The 19,773-nt window shown below is 44.2% G+C and overlaps 1 protein-coding gene across 1 annotated transcript in view; it reads right to left on the bottom strand.

Moving 5' to 3' along the window:
* Positions 1 to 19,773, bottom strand: part of ube3c (ubiquitin protein ligase E3C) — a 258,339-nt gene that overhangs the window by 85,674 nt on the left and 152,892 nt on the right. Inside the window, exon 16 of the mRNA XM_068053400.1 lies at positions 18,085 to 18,172. Coding sequence (XP_067909501.1) covers positions 18,085 to 18,172 — 88 coding nt within the window. The remainder of the gene's footprint in view (positions 1 to 18,084; positions 18,173 to 19,773) is intronic.

Genomic DNA, 19,773 nt, shown 5'->3' on the forward strand with positions numbered 1-19,773 from the left:
TCCCCAGCATCACATATGCCAGTCTTCAGCCAATTCAATTCACTCCACATATCAAAAAACAGCTGAAGGCACTGGATACTGCAAAGGCTATAAGCCCCGACAACATTCCGGCAATAGTACTGAAGACTTGCGCTCCAGAACTGGCCGCACCCCTAGCCACGCTGTTGCAGTAAAGCTACAACACTGGCACCTGCCTGACAATGTGGAAAATTGCCCAGGCATGTGCTGTACACAAAGCAGGACAACTCCAACCCGGCGAAATGCTACCCCATCAGTCTACTCTCTATAATCAGCGAAGTATGGAACGTGTCATCGACAATACTATCATGTGGCACTAACTCAGCAATAACCTGCTCACACTCAGTTTTGGTTTTTCCAGGGCCGTTCAGCTCCTGACCTCATTACAGCCTTGATATCAAGGCAGTATTTGACCAAGTGTGGCATTGAGCAGCCCAAGCAAAACTGGAGTCAATGGGAATCAGGGGGAAAACTCTCCACTGGTTGGAGTGCAAAGGAAGAAAGTTGTGGTTGGAGGTCAATTATCTCAGTCCCAGTACATCACTGCAGGAGTTCCTCAGGGTAGTGTCCTAGGCCCAACAATCTTCAGCTGCTTCATCAATGACCTCCCCTCCATCATAAGGTCAGAAATGGGGATGTTTGCTGATGATTGCACAATATTCAGCAACATTCATGACTCCTCAGATACTGAAACAGTCTGTGTTCGTATGCAGCAAGACCTGGACAACATTCAGGCTTGGGCTGATAAGTGGCAAGTTACATTCGCACCACACAAGTGCCAGGCAATGACCATGTCAAACAAAAGAGAACTCAACCATCTCCCCTTGATATTCAATAACATGACCATCACTGAATCCCCCATTATCATTCTGGGGGTTACCACTGACCAGAAACTGAACTGGAGTAGCCATACAAATACTGCGGCTACAACAGCACGCCAGAGGCTGGGCATTCTGCAGTGAGTAACCTCCTGACTCCCCAAAGCCTGTCCACCATCTACAAGACACTAGTCAGGAATGTGATGGAATATACACCACTTGCCTGGATGAGAGTAGCTCCAACACTCAAAAAGCTCAACACCATAAAAGATAGGTAAGAAATTAGCAAGTAGGACCTCAAAAGTAGCAATCTCCAGATTACTCCCAGTACCATGCACAAGTAAGTATAGAAATAGGAGGATGAAGCAGATGATCACCAGGGTCGGATGGATTGTATCCCATTGTTAAAAGAAGCCAGGGAGGAAATAGCGGATGCTCTGAGGATCATCTTCAAATCCTCACTAGATACGGGCGAGGTACCAGAGGATTGGAGGTCTGCAAAGGTTGTACAATTGTATAAAAAGGGTGTGAGGGATCGACCAGTAATTATAGGCTGGTCAGTCTGACCTCACTGGTGGGCAAATTTATTTTATTGATTTATTTAGAGATACAGCACTGAAACAGGCCCTTCGGCCAACCAAGTCTGTGCCGACCAACAACCACCCATTTATACTAACCCAACAGTAATCCCATATTCCCTACCACCTACCTACACTAGGGGCAATTTACAATGGCCAATTTATCCATCACCTGCAAGTCTTTGGCGGTGGGAGGAAACCGGAGCACCCGGCGAAAACCCACACAGTCACAGGGAGAACTTGCAAACTCCGCACAGGCAGTACCCAGAATTGAACACGGGTCCCTGGAGCTGAGAGGTTGCAGTGCTAACCACTGCGCCGAATCAATTGAGAGATAGGATCAACTGTCACTTAGAAAGGCACAGATTAATCAGGGATAGTCAGCATGGATTTGTTAAGGCAAGGTCATGCCTTACTAACTTAATTGAGTTTTCTGAGGAAGTAACAAGGAGGATTGATGAGGGCAATGCAGTGGATGTTGTCTACATGGATTTTAGTAAAGCGTTTGACAAGGTCCCACATGGCCGACTGATCAGAAAAGTAAAAGCCCAAGGGATACAGGGGAATGTGGTGAGTTGGATCCAAAATTGGCTCTGTGGCAGGAAACAAAGGGTAATGGTCGACGGATGTTTTTGCGAATGGAGGGCGGTTTCCAGTGGTGTTCCACAGGGCTCAGTGTTGGGTCTCTTGCTGTTTGTGGTATATATTAATGATTTGGACTTAAATGTGGGAGGCATGATTGGGAAATTTGCAGATGACAGAAAAATTGGTTGGATAGCTGTAGACTCTAGAATGATACCAATGGTTTGGATAAGTAGGCGGAAAAGTGGCAAATGGAATTCAATCCAGAGAAGTGAGAGCTTTTGGGGATGGCAAACAAAGCAAGGGAATACACAATAAGTGGGAGAATATTGAGAGGAGTAGAAGAAGAGAGACACCTTGGAGTGCATGTCCACAGGTCCCTGAAGATGGCAGGTGTGAGATATAGTGAAGAAGGCACATGGAATGCTTTCCTTTATTCGCCGAGGTATAGAATACAAAAGCACAGATGTAATGCTGGAACTGTATAAAATGCTGGTTAGGCCACAGCTGGAATGTTGCGTACAGTTCTGGTCACATTACAGAAGGACATAACTACTCTGGACAGAGTACAGAGGAAATTTACAAGAACACTGCCAGGGCTTAAAAATTACAGCTATGAGGAAAGATTAGATAGGCTAGAGTTGTCTTCCTTACAACCGAGGAGGCTGAGGGGTTATTTAATTGAGATGTACAAAATTATGAAGGACGAAGATAGACAGGAAGGACCTCTTTCCCCTAGCGGAGAGGTCAATTACAGGGCGCACAGATATAAGGTCATTAGTAGAAGGATTGGTGAGATCAATGAAAGCAACGTAGAGGGGCATCTGTTGTTCGCGGCATTTCTCCTGTAGCTGACAAAGGGAGAACAGCATGTCAATGGTCAATCTCGCTGCTGGAAAGCCACACTGTGCCTCAGGGTAGACACGCACAGCCAGCTTCTGGAGCCTGTTTAGAGCGACTCGAGCGAAGACTTTCCCCACTATGCTGAGCAGGAAGATTCCACGGTAGTTGTTGCAGTCACGGCAGTCAACCTTTGTTTTTATAGAGGGTGATGATATTGGCATCGCGCATGTCCTGTGGTACTGCTCCCTTGCACCAGCAGATGCAAAGCAGTTCGAAGAGTGCTGAGAGTATAGCAGGCTTAGCACTCATGATTATTTCAGGGGTAATGCTGTCCTTCCCAGGGGCTTTTCCACTGGCTAGAGAATCAATGGAATCACTGAGTTCCGATTTTGTTGGCTGTACGTCCAGCTCATCCATGACTGGCAGAGGCTGGGCTGCATTGAGGGTGGTGTGACAACACTCTCCCTGAAGTACAGTTCTAGGTAGTGCTCAACCCAGCGGTCCATTTGCTTGCGTTGGTCAGTGATTGCATCCCCTGATTTAGATTTGAAGGGGGCGATCTTCTTGATGGTTGGCCCAAAAGCTCTCTTAATGCCATCATACATTTCTCTGATGTTTCCGGTGTTGGAGGTCAGCTGAATATGACTGCATAGGTGTTGCCAGTAGTCATTTGCGCAGCGCCTGGCTGTTCTTTGTGCAGCGCTTCTAGCTGTTTTAAGTGCTACGGATGTTAACTCGCTGGGGGCTTTTTTGTAGTTCAGCAGTGCAATGCGCTTAGCAGCTATGACAGGTTCCAGCTCTTCAAAGCGAGATTGAAACCAGTCTGCATTCCGCTCCACACGTTTGCCATAGGTGGTCATTGCTGACTCACAGATGGCGTCTCTGATGTGGGCCTACTTGGTCTCTGCATCATCTGTGAGAGTGTTTTGAAGGGCTTATTCAAGTGAATTTAGAAATTTTTGTAACAGCTGTGGATAAGAAATTCTGCTCGTGTTGATGCGCGGGTGGCCCTTCTGCTTGGAGTGATGTAGCTTCGTTGGTTTGAGACTAATCTTGCTGCACACCAGGGAGTGGTCGGTGTCGCAGTCCGCACTGTGGAAGCTGCGTGTGATTTGAACACTGTTTAAGGAGGCTCGCCTTGTGACGATGAGGTCCAGCTGGCGCCAATTCAGCATAGCGGCGCCTCATCAGACCCCTTTCCTATCCTGAGTGGCGTGAAACAGGGCTGTGTTCTTGCACCCACACTGTTTGGGATTTTCTTCTCCCTGCTGCTCTCACATGCATTCAAGTCTTCAGAAAAAGGAATTTTCCTCCACACAAGATCAGGTGGCAGGTTGTTCAACCTTGCCCGTCTAAGAGCGAAGACAAAAGTACGGAAAGTCCTCATTAGGGAACTCCTCTTTAAGACGATGCTGCATTAACATCTCACACTGAAGAGTGTCTGCAGAGTATCATCGACAGGTTTGCAGCTGCCTGCAACAAATTTGGCCTAACCATCAGCCTCAAGAAAACGATCATGGGACAGGACCTCAGAAATGCTCCATCCATCAATATCGGCGACCACGCTCTGGAAGTGGTTCAAGAGTTCACCTACCTAAGCTCAACTATCACCAGTAACCTGTCTCTCGATGCAGAAATCAACAAGCGCATGGGAAAGGCTTCCACTGCTGTGTCCAAACTGGCCAAGAGCGTGTGGGAAAATGGCACACTGACACTGAACACAAAAGTCCGAGTGTATCAAGCCTGTGTCCTCAGTACCTTGCTCTATGGCAGCGAGGCCTGGACAACGTATGTCAGCCAAGAGCGACGTCTCAATTCATTCCATCTTCGCTGCCTCCGGAGAATCCTTGGCATCAGGTGGCAGGACCGCATCTCCAACACAGAAGTCCTCGAGGCGGCCAACATCCCCAGCTTATACACACTACTGAGTCAGCGGTGCTTGAGATGGCTTGGCCATGTGAGCCGCATGGAGGATGGCAGGATCCCCAAGGACACATTGTACAGCGAGCTCGCCACTAGTATCAAACCCACCGGCCGTCCATGTCTCCGCTTTAAAGACGTCTGCAAACGCGACATGAAGTCCTGTGACATTGATCACAAGTCGTGGGAGTCAGTTGCCAGCCATCGCCAGAGCTGGCGGGCAGCCATAAAGGCGGGGCTAAAGCCTGGCGAGTCGAAGAGACTTAGCAGTTGGCAGGAAAAAAGACAAAAGCGCAAGGGGAGAGCCAACTGTGTAACAGCCCCGACAACCAATTTTTTCTGCAGCACCTGTGGAAGAGTCTGTCACTCTAGTATTGGCCTTTATAGCCACTCCAGGCGCTGCTCCACAAGCCAATGACCACCTCCAGGCGCTTACCCATTGTCTCCAGAGACAAGGAGGCCAAAGAAGTAGAAGGATTAGAGGGGACATGAGGAAAAACTTTTGCACCCAGAGGATGGTGGGTGTGTGGAATTCACTGCCCAAATCAGTGGTGGAGGCAGAAACCCTCAACTCATTTAGAAGGTACCTAGACCTGTACCTGAAGTGCTGTAACCTGCAAGGCTCTGGACCAGGTCCTGGAAGGTGAGATTAGATTGGGAGACTAGCTTTTTCAGCCAGCGCAGACACGATGGGCTGAATGGTCTCTTTCTGTGCCGTAACATTTCTGCAGTTATAGGAATGCGTGTCTGGAAAGATGGTGCAGGAAGGAAGGGCTTTAGATTCCTGGGTCACTGGGACCAGTTCTGGAAAAGATGGGACCTGTAAAGGCCGGATGATTAGCGCCTAAACAGAGCTGGGACAACTTTCCTTGCGGGACGATCTGCTGGTGCTAGTGGGAAGGGTAAAAGCTAACTTAGCAAGGGTGTGGGAACCAGGAGATAATACAAGAGAGGAACACCAAGGTGCACAGAGAATTGGAAGTAACAGCACCAGAGCCGGAAATAGCAAGTATTAGGTGAGGTCAGAGTGAGTGTGTTGGACAGTACGAGAGCAAGGAGTAGTTCCATATTTGATGGGAGTAGACGGAGAAGGGCAACGAGGAATGCAAAGACAGGATTACAATTTATGTCCGCAAATGCACAAAGTGTGGTGAATAATGTTGGTGAGCTACAAGCACAAATAGTAGTATGGGAATATGATGTAGTGGCAATAACAGAAACGTGGCTTAAAAATGACGAGGACTGGGCACTGAATATACAAGGATATAAAGTGTTCAGAAAAGATAGAGAAGAAAAAAAGGGAAGTGGGGTGGTCGTCTTGATTAGGGAAGACATTGCAGTGCTGGAAAGGGAGGATGTCCTTGAAGGAGCAAGAACAGAATCCATTTGGTTCGAATTGAGGAGCAAAAAGGGTACGATCACGCTACTAGGGGTATTATATAGACCTCCGAATAGTGAGGGGAAAATTGAGGAGCAAATCTGCAGGGAAATGTGCAAGAACTATAGAGTAGTGATATTGGGGGACTTTAATTACCCAAATATAGATTGCAATTATTTTAGAGTTAAGGGCAAGGAGGGGGAGGAATTCCTAAAATGTGTTCAGCAGAACTTCCTTGACAAGTATGTTCTCAGCCCAGCTACAAATGAGGCATTGCTGGATCTAGTGCAGGAAAGTGAGGTGGGCCAAGTGAACCAAGTGTCTGTGGGGTGATACTCAAGAAGAGTGATCATAGTAAAGGCCTGCTAACCGACGGGACCCGACAACATGTGTCAGGTTCGGGTAGGTCCCTTCTTCCGGATCCGGCTTTCAGGTTCGGGTCGGGTCGGGCCTGACACACACGGTAAGTGCTCCGCTGGTAATTATTAAAATTAACAAACTTACCCGAGCTGGGAATCCGGGACAAAACTGAGTCTGCGCAGTGAGCGAGTGACTTCACTACGACGTCATCATGCATGCCCTGCAGCTTCCTGGAGCTTCCGAGTCCGAAGGTAAGTAAAGGGATGGTCGGGTCAGACTTGGGTTGGAGTCGGATCCGCTGTGGTTCAGTCCGGTTCTTTTTCCCGAACTGAGCAGGCCTTTAGATCATCGTATCATAAGTTAGACTAGTAATGCAGAAAAGCAACGAACAAAATAACATGGAATGTCTAGATTGGAAGAGGGATCTAGCCAGGGTAAAATGGCACCAAAGACTGACAGGAAGAGCTGTATTGGAACCTTGGGTTATCTTTAAGGAAGTGATACTCCCATCAGAGGATGGGAACATTCCAAAAAGGGTGAAAGGTAGGGGAACCAAGAACAGGGCTCCTTGGTTGACAACGGAGATAGAGATGATGATGAAACAAAAAAGAGGGTGTGTGATGCATGTGGGGTGAACTCACCAGGCCATATACAATAAGCAGAGAGGGGAGGTGAATAGGAATCTAAGCGAGAAGTAAGGAGGAGTACTCAGCAAAGGACTCAGATTTATCCCCTTACGCCACCTCAATGGATTTCACACTCAGCATGACGTTGAGCTCTTCTTCCGTTCCCTTCACCTCTGGGCTCACCTTTTTGACCAGGAGTCCTCCCCCCGACCAGTGGACCCATTCACCCACCTCCAGTATTCTCCCTCTACCTGGACTCCTTCCTCTGGCCTCTTACTCACTCTTGATCTTTTCATTGAAAACTGTCAGCGAGACATCAGCCATCTCAGCTTCTCTGCCCCCCTCACTCACTCTAGCCTGTCCCCCTCTGAACTTGCCGCACTCCATTCTCTCAAGTCTATCCTCGACATTGTCATCAAACCTACAGACAAGGGTGGTGCTGTTGCTGTCTGGCGTACTGACGTCTAACTTGCACAGGCTCAGCGCCAACTCTCAGACACTTCTTCCTACTTCCCCCTGAACCATGACCCCACCACCGATCAAGCAACTGTCTGCAGGACTGTCACTGACCTCATCTCCTCTGGAGGTCTTCCCTCTACAGCTTCCAATCTCATAGTCCCGCAACCCCAGACAGCCCGCTCCTACCTCTTTCCCAAAATCCACAAACAGGACTGTCCCAGCAGACCCATTGTTTCAGCCTGTTCCTGCCCCACTGTATTTATTTCTTCCTATCTTGACTATCTGTTCTCCCCTGGTCCAGTCTCTTCCCACCCACATCCGTGACGCTCCTGACGCCCTACGTCATTTTGACAATTTCCAGTTTCCTGGCCCCAACTGCCTCCTCTTCACTACGGATGCCCAAACTCTCTCCACCTCCATCCCCTACCAGGATGGTTTGAGGGCTCTCTGCTTCTTCTTGAACAGAGGCCCAACCAGTCCCCATCCACCACCACCCTCCTCTGCCTGGTTGAACCTATTCTCACATTGAACAACTTCTCCTTCAACTTCACTCACTTCCTTCAAGTAAAAAGTGTTGCTATGGGTACCGCATGGATCCTAGTTATGCCCATCTTTCTGTGGGATATGTCGAACATTCCTTGCTCCAGTCTTACTCAGGTCCCCTCCCCCAACTCTTTTTCCAGTACATTGATGACTGTAGCGGTGCAGTTTCCTGCTCCCACCCAGAAACGAAAAACTTCATCAACTTTGCTTCTAATTTCCACCCTTCTCTCACCTTCACATGGTCCCTCTCCGACACTTCCCTTCCTCGACTTTTCTGTCTCCATCTCTGGGGCTAGTCTGTCTACTAATATTTATTATAAGCCCACTGACTCCCACAGCTACCTCGACAACACTTCTTCACACCCTGCCTCCTGTAAGGACTCCATTCCATTCTTCTAGTTTCTCCGTCTCCGACGCAAGCTTCCATGACAGCACTTCTGATGTGTCTTCCTTTTCCTCAACTGAGGATTCCCCCTCACCATGGTTGACAGGGCCCTCGACCGTGTCAGGCCCATTTTCCGCACCTCTACCCTCACCCCTCCCTCCCAGAACCGCGACAGGGTTCCCCTTCTCCTCATTTTCCACCCCACCAGCTTCCACATCCAAAGGATCATCCTCTGCCATTTCCGCCACCTCAAGCATGATATCCACTACCAAACGCATCTTCCCCTCCCCTCCCTTGTCAGCATTTCAAAGGGATCATTCCCTCCGCAACACCCTGGTCCACTCCTCCATTACCCCCACCACCTCGGCCCCTTCCCACAGCACCTTCCCCTGCAATCGCAGGAGGTGGAAGACCTGCCCATCTACCTCCTCTCTCCTCACTATCCCAGGCCCCAAACACTCTTTTCAGGTGAAGCAGCGATTTACTTGGACTTCTTTCAATGTAGTATACTGTATTCGCTGCTCACAATGTGGTCTCCTCTACATTGGGGAGACCAGACGCAGACTGGGTGACCGCTTTGCGGAACACATCCACTCAGTCCAAAAGCATGATCCCCAAGCTTGCGGTTGCTGGCCATTTCAACACTTCCCCCTGCTTTCATGCCCACATCTCTGTCCTGGGATTGCTGCAGTGTTCCTGTGAACATCAACGCAAGCTCGAGGAACAGCACCTCATTTACCGATTAGGCACACTACAGCCTACCAGACTGAACATTAAGTTCAATAATTTCAGAGCATGACAAGCCCCCCTTTTCATTTTTATTTATTTTTCTTTTTTCTTTTTTATTTTTCGTGTGTTTATTTTATTTTAGTTTGTTTCTACTGTGCCTACCACAGGCTGTTCAGTTTTCGGTCAATTAACTGTATTAACACTTTGTCTTTTACCATACCGCTTGCCTTTGCTCCATGACCTTCTGCTCAGTTATTCTCTGTGATCTTGTCCTATCAACACCTTCTCTTTTGTTATCTCTTGCCCCACCCCCACTTTACTTGCTTAAAACCTATTACAAGGGGGTAATATAGAACAGAAAGTGAATCTGCCTGGAAGGCAGAGCAAATATAGACCTGGTAAGGCACAAGGGAAAAATGCAAGGTTGGATTGCATCTATTTCAATGCAAGGAGTCTTACTAGTAAGGCAGGTGAATTGAGGGCGTTGATTAGCACATGGAATTATCATATTATTGCTATCACAGAGACATGGTTGAGGGAGGGACACGACTGGCAGCTCGATATTCCAGGGTATAGAATCTTCAGGCGCGACAGGGGAAGGAATAAAAGAAGAGGTGGCATTGCACTGTTGATCAAGGAGTCAATTACTGCAGTAAGGAGGGATGACATCTTATAAGGTTCCTCAAATGAGGCCATTTGGGTAGAACTTAAAAACAAAAAGGGGGCAATCACTTGGCTATGTGTCTACTACAGACCTCCAAACAGTCAGGAAGAGATAGAGGAGCAGATACGTAGGCAAATCTCAGAGGTGTGAAAATAATAGGGTAATAATAGTAGGGGATTTCAACTTCCCCAATATTAACTGGGATAGTCTTAGTGCAAAAGGCTTAAAAGGGGTGGAATTCTTAAAATGCATACAGGAGAGTTTTTTGAGCCAGTATGTAGAAAGTCCTACAAGGGAAGGGGCAGTACTGGACCTAATCCTAGGGAATGAAGCCGGTCAAGCGGTAGAAGTGTCAGTGGGGGAACATTTCGGGGATAGTGACCATAACTCTAAGATTTAAGATAGTTATGGAAAAGGACAAAGATGGGCCAGAAATAAAGGTACTGAATTGGGGGAAGGTCGATTTCAATATGATAAAACAGGATCTGGCCAAAGTGGACTGGGAGCAGCTACTTGTCAGAAAGTCTACATCAGACCAGTGGGAGATATTCAAAGAGGAAACAGTGAGAGTCCAGAGCCAACATATACCTGTTAAGGTGAAGGGTAGGGCCCAGGGAACCCTGGATGTCAAAGGATATAGAGGATTGGATCAGGAAAAAAAAAAGGAGACTTACGGCAGATCCCAAGCGCTGAAAACAGCGGAGGCCCTACAGGAGTATAGAAAGTGTAGGGTGGCTCTTAAAAAAGTAATTAGGAGAGCGAAGAGGGGGCATGAGAAAACACTGGCGGGCAAAATAAAGGAAAATCCCAAGGCGTTTTCTAAGTATATTAAGGGTAAGAGGATAACCAGGGAAAGAGTAGGGCCCATTAGAGACTAACATGGCAATCTTTGTGTGGAGCCGGAGGACATAGGTGAAGTTTTAAATGATTACTTTTCATCTGTGTTCACTATGGAGAAGGATGATGTAGGTGTAGAGATCAGGGAGGGGGATTGTGATATGCTTGAACATATTAGCATTGAAAGGGAGGAAATATTAGCTGTTTTAGCAGGCTTAAAAGTGGATAAATCCTCAAGCCCAGATGAGATGTATGTGAGGCAAGGGAGGAGATAGCAGGGGCTTTGACACAAACTTTCAAATCCTCTCTGGCCACAGGAGAGGAGCCAGAGGACTGGAAGACAGCAAATGTGGTACCATTATTCAAGAAGGGTAGTAGGGATAAACCAGGTAATTACAGACTGGTGAGTCTAACATCAGCAGTTGGGAAAATATTGGAAAAAATTCTGAGGGACAGGATTATTCTCCACTTGGAGAGGCAGGGATTAATCAGGGATAGTCAGCATGGCTTTGTCGGGGGAGATCGTGTCTAACTAACCTGATTGAATTTTTCGAGGAGGTGACTAGATGTGTCAATGAGGGTAAAGCAGATGTCATCTACATGGATTTCAGTAAGGCTTCTGATAAGGTCCCGCATGGGAGATTGGTTAAGGAGGTAAGAGCCCATGGGATTCAGGGTAATTTGGCAAATTGGATCCAAAATTAGCTTAGTGACAGGAGGCAGAGGGTAATGGTCAAGGGCTGTTTTTGCAATTGGAAGCCTGAGACCAGTGGTGTACCACGGGGATCGGTGCTGGGACCCTTGCTGTTTGTAGTGTGAATTAATGATTTAGACGTGAATATACGTGGTATGATCAGTAAGTTCGTAGATGACACGAAAATTGGTGGTGTTGTAAATAGTGAGGAGGAAATCCTTAGATTACAGGGAGATATAGATGGGCTGGTAAGATGGGCGGAGCAGTGGCAAATGGAATTTAATCCTGAAAAGTGTGAGGTGATGCATTTTGGGAGGACTAACAAGGCAAGGGAATATACAATGGATGGTAGGACCCGAGGAAGTACAGAGGGTCAGAGGGACCTTGGTGTACTTGTCCATAGATCACTGAAGGCAGCAGCACAGGCAGATAAGGTGGTTAGGAAGGCATATGGGATACTTGCCTTTATTAGCCCAGGCATAGAATATAAGAACAGAAAGGTTATGATGGAGCTATATAAAACGCTAATTAGGCCACAGCTGGAGTACTGTGTACAGTTCTGGTCACCACACTATAGGAAGGATGTGATTGCACTGGAGAGGGTGTTGCCTGGGCTGGAGCATTTCAGCTATGAAGACAGACTGAAAAGGCTAGGGTTGTTTTCCTTGGAGCAGAGAAGGCTGAGGGGGGACATGATTGAGGTGTACAAGATTACGCGGGGCATTGATATGTTAGATCGGAGGAAACTTTTTCCCTTAGCGGAGGGGTCAAGAACCAGGGGGTATAGATTTAGGGTAAGGGGCAGGAGGTTTAAGGGAGATTTGAGGGAACATTTTTTCACCCAGAGGGTGTTTGGAATTTGGAACGCGCTGCCTGAAGAGGTGGTGGAGGCAGGAACTCTCAACATTTAAATATTTAGATGACCACTTGAAACGCACAGCATACAGGGCTACGGGCCAAGTGCAGGAATATGGGATTAGAATAGTTGGGTGCTGTATGGCTGGCACAGACACTATGGGCCTGTTTCTGTGCTGTATAACTCTATGACTCTGACAATTCTAGCCTCTGCCAGTTCTGATGAAGGGTCACTGAGCTGAAACGTTAACTCTGCTTCTCTCTCCACAGATGCTGCCAGACCTGCTGAGTATTTCAGATTTCCAGCATCTGTGGTATTTTGCTTTTATTATAGTGAGGAGGAGTTGGGCCTATTAGGGAGAGAGAGGGTAATATATGCTTAGAGGCACAGGGCAAGGCTAATATACATAATGAGTACTTTCTATCAGAGTTCACTAAGGAAATGGAAGCTGACAAATTATTGGCAGAAGCAGAGAGAGAGTAGAGGCAATGGACAGGATAAAAATTGAGAGTGGGAAGGTACTAAAAAAGCTGGCTATGCTTAGGGTTGATAAGTCACCTGGTCCAGATGGCCTGCATCCCAGGTTGCTAAAGTAAGTGAGGATGGAGATAGCTGAAGGGCTTGCCATAATCTTCCCTGGACAAGGGGGAGGTGCCAGGGGATTGGAGAGTGGTAATATGAACCTTTAATCAAAAAAGGGTGTAAGGACTGTCCTAGCAACTACACACCAGTTAGTTTAACAGTGGTGGGTGACATTTTAGAAACAATAATCAAGGAAAATATCAACAGGCACTTAGAGATTTGAGTTCATTAAGGATAGCCAGCATAGATTTGTAAAAGGCAGATCATGCCTGACTAATCTAATTGAATTTTTTGATCAAGTAATAGAGGTGGTTGATGAAGGGAATGTGGTGCATGTTGTTTATTTGGATTTTAAGAAAGCGTTTGATAAAGTACCACATAAAAGGCTGGCTGACAAAAGCGTCCAATTGGATAAAAAAAATTGGCTTAAGGACAGAAAACAGTGAGTCGTAGCAAATGGCTCTTTTCTCAGACTGGAGGATGGTAGACAGTGGTGTTCCCCAAGGGTCAGTGCTGGGACCGCTGCTTTTTTATTACTTACATTAAAAAAAAGCGTTGGATCTTGGAATACATGGTAGAATCTCAAAATTTGCTGAAGACACTAGAGATGAAGCAAACAATGACGATGACACAAACGGCCTGCAACAGGACACAGATAGGCTAGCATGAGCAGAGAGGTGGCAGTTGGAATTTAATACAGAGTAGTGTGAGGTGATGCATTTTGGCAGAAGGGATAGGGTGAGGCAATTTCGACTCAATGGCACAGTTCTAAAGAGTGTGCAGGAACACAAGGATCTGAGGGTGCATTTGCATCGATCTTAAAGGTGGCAGGACATATTGAAAAAGGGGTTAGCCAAGCATATGGGATCTTGGGCTTCATAAATAGAGGCAGAGAGAGTACAAAAGCAGGGAAGTTATGCTGAACCTTTTTAAAGCTCTGGTTGGGCCCCAACTAGAGTATTGTATCCAGTTCTGGTCACCACACTTGAGGAAGGATGAGAGTGAGGGTCCTTGAGAGGGTGCACAGGATATTTACCAAAATGGTCCCAGGGATGGGGATGTTAGTTATAAGGTTAGGTTGAAAAAGCTGAGTTTGTTCTCCCTAGAGCAAAGGAGATTGAGGGGATATTTGATAGAAGCGTGCAAGATTATGACAGGCTTAGATAAGGTAGACAAGGAAAAGCTGTTCTCAGTAACTGATGGTAGAAGGACTAGAGGACACAGATTGAAGGTTTTGGCCAAGAGATGCAGGGCTGATGTAAGGAAGAACTTTTTTTTTTTTTTACACAGCGAGTGGTAATGACCTGGAACTCACTGCCCTTGAGGGTGGTGGAAGCACAATCAATGATTTCAAAAGGACACTGGATAGGCATTTGAAGAAAATAAACTTGAAGGGCTATGGGGATCAAGTGGGGGATTGGGACTGAGTGGATTGCTCTGCAGAGAACCAGCATGGACACGATGGGCTGAATGGCCTCCTTCTGTGCCAAAAATGACTCAATGTGTAACACTGTTGGGACTCAATGTGATGGTGCCACGGAATGGCATGTGGGTAAAATTGTTAAAGTGAGAAAGGCATTTCAAGACTTCAGGATCCATGGAGGAGAATTTGCAATTTTCAGCACACCATTTTCTGTGCAGGTGCTTGATGTACCAGAAGAGCTCTAAATGAAAGTTATTGAACTGCAGTGCGACACTCTGTCGAAGGACAAGTTTTCTGATATTGGCATTACCAAACTTTATCAGTATCCAACATCAAATTATCCCAAACTAACGTTCTTTGCTTCAAGAATGCTTTCCATATTTGGGACCAAGCGCATGTGTAAATAAGTATTCAGCATCTTGACCATCAATAAGTCTAAACCACACTACCGTGTGACAGGAACCTGAACTTGATCCTCAAGATAGTTTCAGCATAGCCATTTGATCAAGATATTGATGCAATGTTTCACGTTATGAGGTGGCAGGTAGCAGTAAATAAAATCTAAATACAAGTACCAAAATGATTTATCTTCAGTTCTACTTTAATAAGTTTTTCTGTATGTGGTCCGTGTCAAGTGCCTGGTCATTGAATCAGTTTCACCATATAAAATGAACTTGATATCCCTTGTCTAATTACCATGCTGCTCTATTGTTGGTTTCTTTCAGTGAACCACTAACATAGTGAATTTGGATAGAGATGCCATAGCAAATGCATCACTTGGCCTCAGTCACCACTGTTGAACAAGTTAGCCTTGCTCACCATCATAGCTCAAAAACAAATATATGCACTTAACACACAGTTAGTTTTCTGTTTGTAGAAAACCTAGTCCCGGAGTAACACATTTATATATTCCAGTACCTGACCAAATAAAATGAAAAATCTGTCATTCAGATTAGCTGATGGATCAATGAGTTTACAGTGTAATATATCAGCAAGGTACCCATGTCTTTCTTACTTAGAAGGCTGATCCAGAATACAGATTTTTTTCTTTCTTTTAACAACCTAGTATCTCAAAAAAGTAATCTGCCTTGGTGAGTATTCATTCTTTCCCACATATACCCTAACCAAGACTGCAGAAAAAAAACAATTTTCATTTGCAGAATACCACAGTTTGACTGTCAAGGGTGGGATCCAAACTCAGGAAGCCCAACTCTTCAGCATTGTGGTACTACCCTGCCTTAGAAACTGCATTTTGTAAGGACAGCAGCCTGCTTATAAGCAGCAAGAACTAAAAGAGAAAAAAAACTATACGGAGCTCAGCATGCTGCCCACTATTACACACCTACGAATTCGGAATCAGAGGCAATACAAGATTATTTGACGAAGAAAAAGGATTTATATGCAGGCTATTAATAACATTTCTGCCAGAAAGTAACAGACCAAATTTGTGGAAACTACTTTATAAGAACAAATTATTTCTAATTATGTGGGTTAGATAGTCACATATAAATAGAACTTTTACCTTCAGTCAATGCTATGTATTATGCAAGAATAAAGATATAATCACAAAATGAATGACGACTACAAAATCTGGTAGAAAATTAGTTACCAGGTAGATATTTTTCATTAAGTCAACTTTAGCTGTTGTTTCACAAAGGATTAAAAGCATTTAAACAAAAATTGCCTGTACAGCAAAGCTAAACCACTATCCTACTACTAGAGCTCAATTATTCTGGTCAATTAGTCAATTTTATCTGCATTTCTCCATCAAGTTTCTATCTTTTACAAGAAATATGTTCTCTACTGGTCAATGCAGTCTATTTATCATTCTAGTGGCTGCCATTTAAGTAAATGAAAAAGGCCAAACAAACACAGCCATATGTGCTTCAACAGTACTTTCACACTAATTGGGTTTATTCCATATGGAGTCAAGTGGCATTAAACAAATCATACACACATTGTTATCTGCTTGCTTCACACTGTACTGCTAGCTGAACTAGATTCAAAATTCAAGTCATTTAACATTAAAGGCTAGTTACTATAAAAAGAAAGTATTTCAGAACTTGAAGTACACTCATCAAAACTTACCCAAAGCTACTAAAAATGAAACTAAAATTTGACTGACAAGTACTTTGATCACACTGCATAAATACTAGATATACAATTGGCATCACGACACAAGTATTTTTTCCTATTTTTTACTTATTTATTAAATTAGTTATTACAAATGGCAATACTAAAATTCATATATTTACTGCATTTTTCTGCCTATTGTAAAGCAATGCAATGCAAGAATAAATTTACTAACCCACATTTAACTAATTCAGTACTGTTAAACCAAAGTGAAAAATCTTCCAAATCAGACTAATTAAAAGGAATTTATAATAAATGACCATAATCGAGACTGGACATTTTTGTTTCACAAGATCAACGATCAATACAGTGGCGCAGTGGTTAGCACCGCAGCCTCACAGCTCCAGGGACCCGGGTTCGATTCCGGGTACTGCCTGTGTGGAGTTTGCAAGTTCTCCCTGTGTCTGCGTGGGTTTTCTCCGGGTGCTCCGGTTTCCTCCCACAAGCCAAAAGACTTGCAGGTTGATAGGTAAATTGGCCATTATAAATTGTCACTAGTATAGGTAGGTGGTAGGGAAATATAGGGACAGGTGGGGATGTTTGGTAGGAATATGGGATTAGTGTAGGATTAGTATAAATGGGTGGTTGATGTTCGGCACAGACTCGGTGGGCCGAGGGGCCTGTTTCAGTGCTGTATCTCTAATCTAATATGGATGAGGAAATCTAGTTAGCCCATTACAACCCATTCATTCAGGAAAAGTTTTACAGTTCTGCTGTAAAACAGCATCAAACTATTTATTAAATGATTCCAAGGTTTTTACCTCCACTCCCCTACTCACTCAAATGCTCATCACTTGCTATGTGAAGAACAGCTTGTATTTATAGACAGTCATTAATGTACAAAAAAGTCCCAAAGTGCTTCACAGAGGCAGAATCAGACAAGAATGGATGCCAAGCTCGAGAAGGAGCTTTTAAGAATGGTTTACCAAATGAGTTTTGAGGAACATAGGTCTGCCAAGACAAGAGTGATGGTTAAGCAGGAAAGTCCTAAATTTGTCTTTGGCTACCTTCAACATGCGTCCTCGTCTTACTGTTAGGCCCTGATAGTTTTCCAGATAGTAAATCTGGAAAACTAAGAGTTCCCTACTTAGGTACCCACTTCAAATGCTGAAATTAGCAATTTTGCAAATCAATCTTAATGCATTTATGTGAATAGGGATCAGTCCCATGACTTTTCTCTGCATTGCCTCCAGAGCCTGAATATCTGAGTTACAGTAGCCAGAACTGAATACATTAAGGTATCGTCTGATCAAAGCAGTACGCAGGTTAAACAAAACTTTCTCTGATTACTATTGTTTCTGTACAGTTCTGTTTTGGATATACAGTTCAGAATTGTAATTGCACTATTCATTGATGCTCCACAGTAACTAGACATTTATGTAATACATTGGCCAAAATCGCTAGAATCTTTTAACTTCACCCTACATATTTCAATATCCTTCATGCTCACGTCATGTCAGTCATTTTTCAAATTTGTACAAGAAAAGTGGTGTGTTGTTTTCTGCTCAACAATGCATTTGTTCTACCATTTCCTTTTGATAAAAAACAGTGACAGCAGTTGCATTGACTAAGCAGTGAATTGGGTCATAAACTTCTTCATTTGAAGAGATAAATACTGAAGACATAAATTAACCTAAGTAAAAGGAAGGCAATTACCATCTAGTGTTGACTGCAGTGGTCCTATCCTTCCCATTCGGCGCATCCTCCAGACATGTCTAGCTGAGGGCACATACAGCTGTGTGACCTAGTAATAAGAGATGCTGACAATAAGTAATCATTAGTCTTCCAACCTTTGTGGGTTTTAAAACAATAACTTCATAATTGATGCATTTTAAATGCCTCACAACATTTCAAGAAAATCAGTTTTTCTATAAAGAACAAAATCAAATAATCAATTCAGTATTGACAACTGAAGTGACTGCAAAATGAAAGCAATTAAGATAAGTAATGCATTAATTTGAGTGTATTTTAAGATTTTTCCAGCTGGCTTAAATTCCAACTGCATTATGCAGTATGATCTTGCCATGTAGCATTTTTCTGGTCAGCTGACACTTAAGGCAACAAAGCATCAGCATCCAACAGGATGCATTCCAATCCCGAGGGAGGAAATGTCATGGTTTGTGAAATTATATTTTAGGGCTCAGCATGTGGATACGTGCGAGAGAAATGGAGAATGGATTAACCACAGTACTCATTTTTTAAAAGGGAGATGGAATTAATCAAGGCAATTATAGGCCCATTAATTTAGCATCTTATGATAGGGAAGATATTAGATCTCCAAGGACAAAATTTATAAATAAAGAGAAAATAGCTCAAGTAGGTAGCATTGATTTCAAAAGGAACATGTGTATTTGACAAACCTCAGAATTTTTGGATGAGCTAACAGATACGGTAAGTGGGGTAAATGCAGTAGATGTAGTGTACATCAACTTTAGAAAAACCTTTAACAAGTTAAAAGACTTTTTAAAAAAACTTGCATTTATATGGCACCCGTCACAACGGCAGGGTGTTACAGCCAATTACATACTTGGAAGTGTAGCGACTGTTGTAATGTAGCATAAGGTATCACACAGTAGATTATGACAGAATATTAAGAGGTATCGAATTGGGGGTGGATAAATTAAAAAACATTATTTTTTTTTTTTAAGAAGGACAGACATAGAATTGAAGATAGTTTTTCCAGAGTGGTTAGAAGTGGGTAGTTGTATTCCACACAGTTCAGTTCCTTGGTCACTTCTGTTCACTGTCTATATTAAATGATTTGGATAAAGGGAGTGGTATTGAACTTTACTGATGATACCTAAATGGAAGGTCCAGTTAATTCTTTGGAAGGCCAAAGGAAACTGCAAATGGATATCCAATTTTTTTTGGAGCGGTGACTAACAGTGGAAAGGGGAATGCCAATAGATGTTGTTTATATAGACTTCCAGAAGGCATTTGATTAGTCCCTCATAAGAGACTGCTAGCAAAAGCTGAAGCTCATGAAATTGAAGGCAAATTATTAACCTGGTTAGGAAACTGGCTGAGAGAAAGCATGGATAAAGGGCAAATACTCTAATTGGCAGCATGTGGCTAGCAGCCTCAACTATTCACCATATTTATTAATGGCTCAGATTAGTGTATAGAAAGTCACATATCCAACATTTGACAATGACACAAAGATAGGCAGCATTGTAAGCAGTGTAGATGAAAACATAAAATTACAAAGAGATATTGATAGAGTAAGTGAATGGGTAAAACTGTGGCAACTGGATTTCAATATAGATTTTTTTTTAAACTATTATTTCATGGGATGTGGGCATTGCTGGCAAGGCTCAGCATTTATTGCCCTTCTCCAATTGCCCT

Source organism: Heterodontus francisci, chromosome 2 (assembly GCF_036365525.1).
Source record: "Heterodontus francisci isolate sHetFra1 chromosome 2, sHetFra1.hap1, whole genome shotgun sequence".
Taxonomy (NCBI): Eukaryota; Metazoa; Chordata; class Chondrichthyes; order Heterodontiformes; family Heterodontidae; genus Heterodontus; species Heterodontus francisci.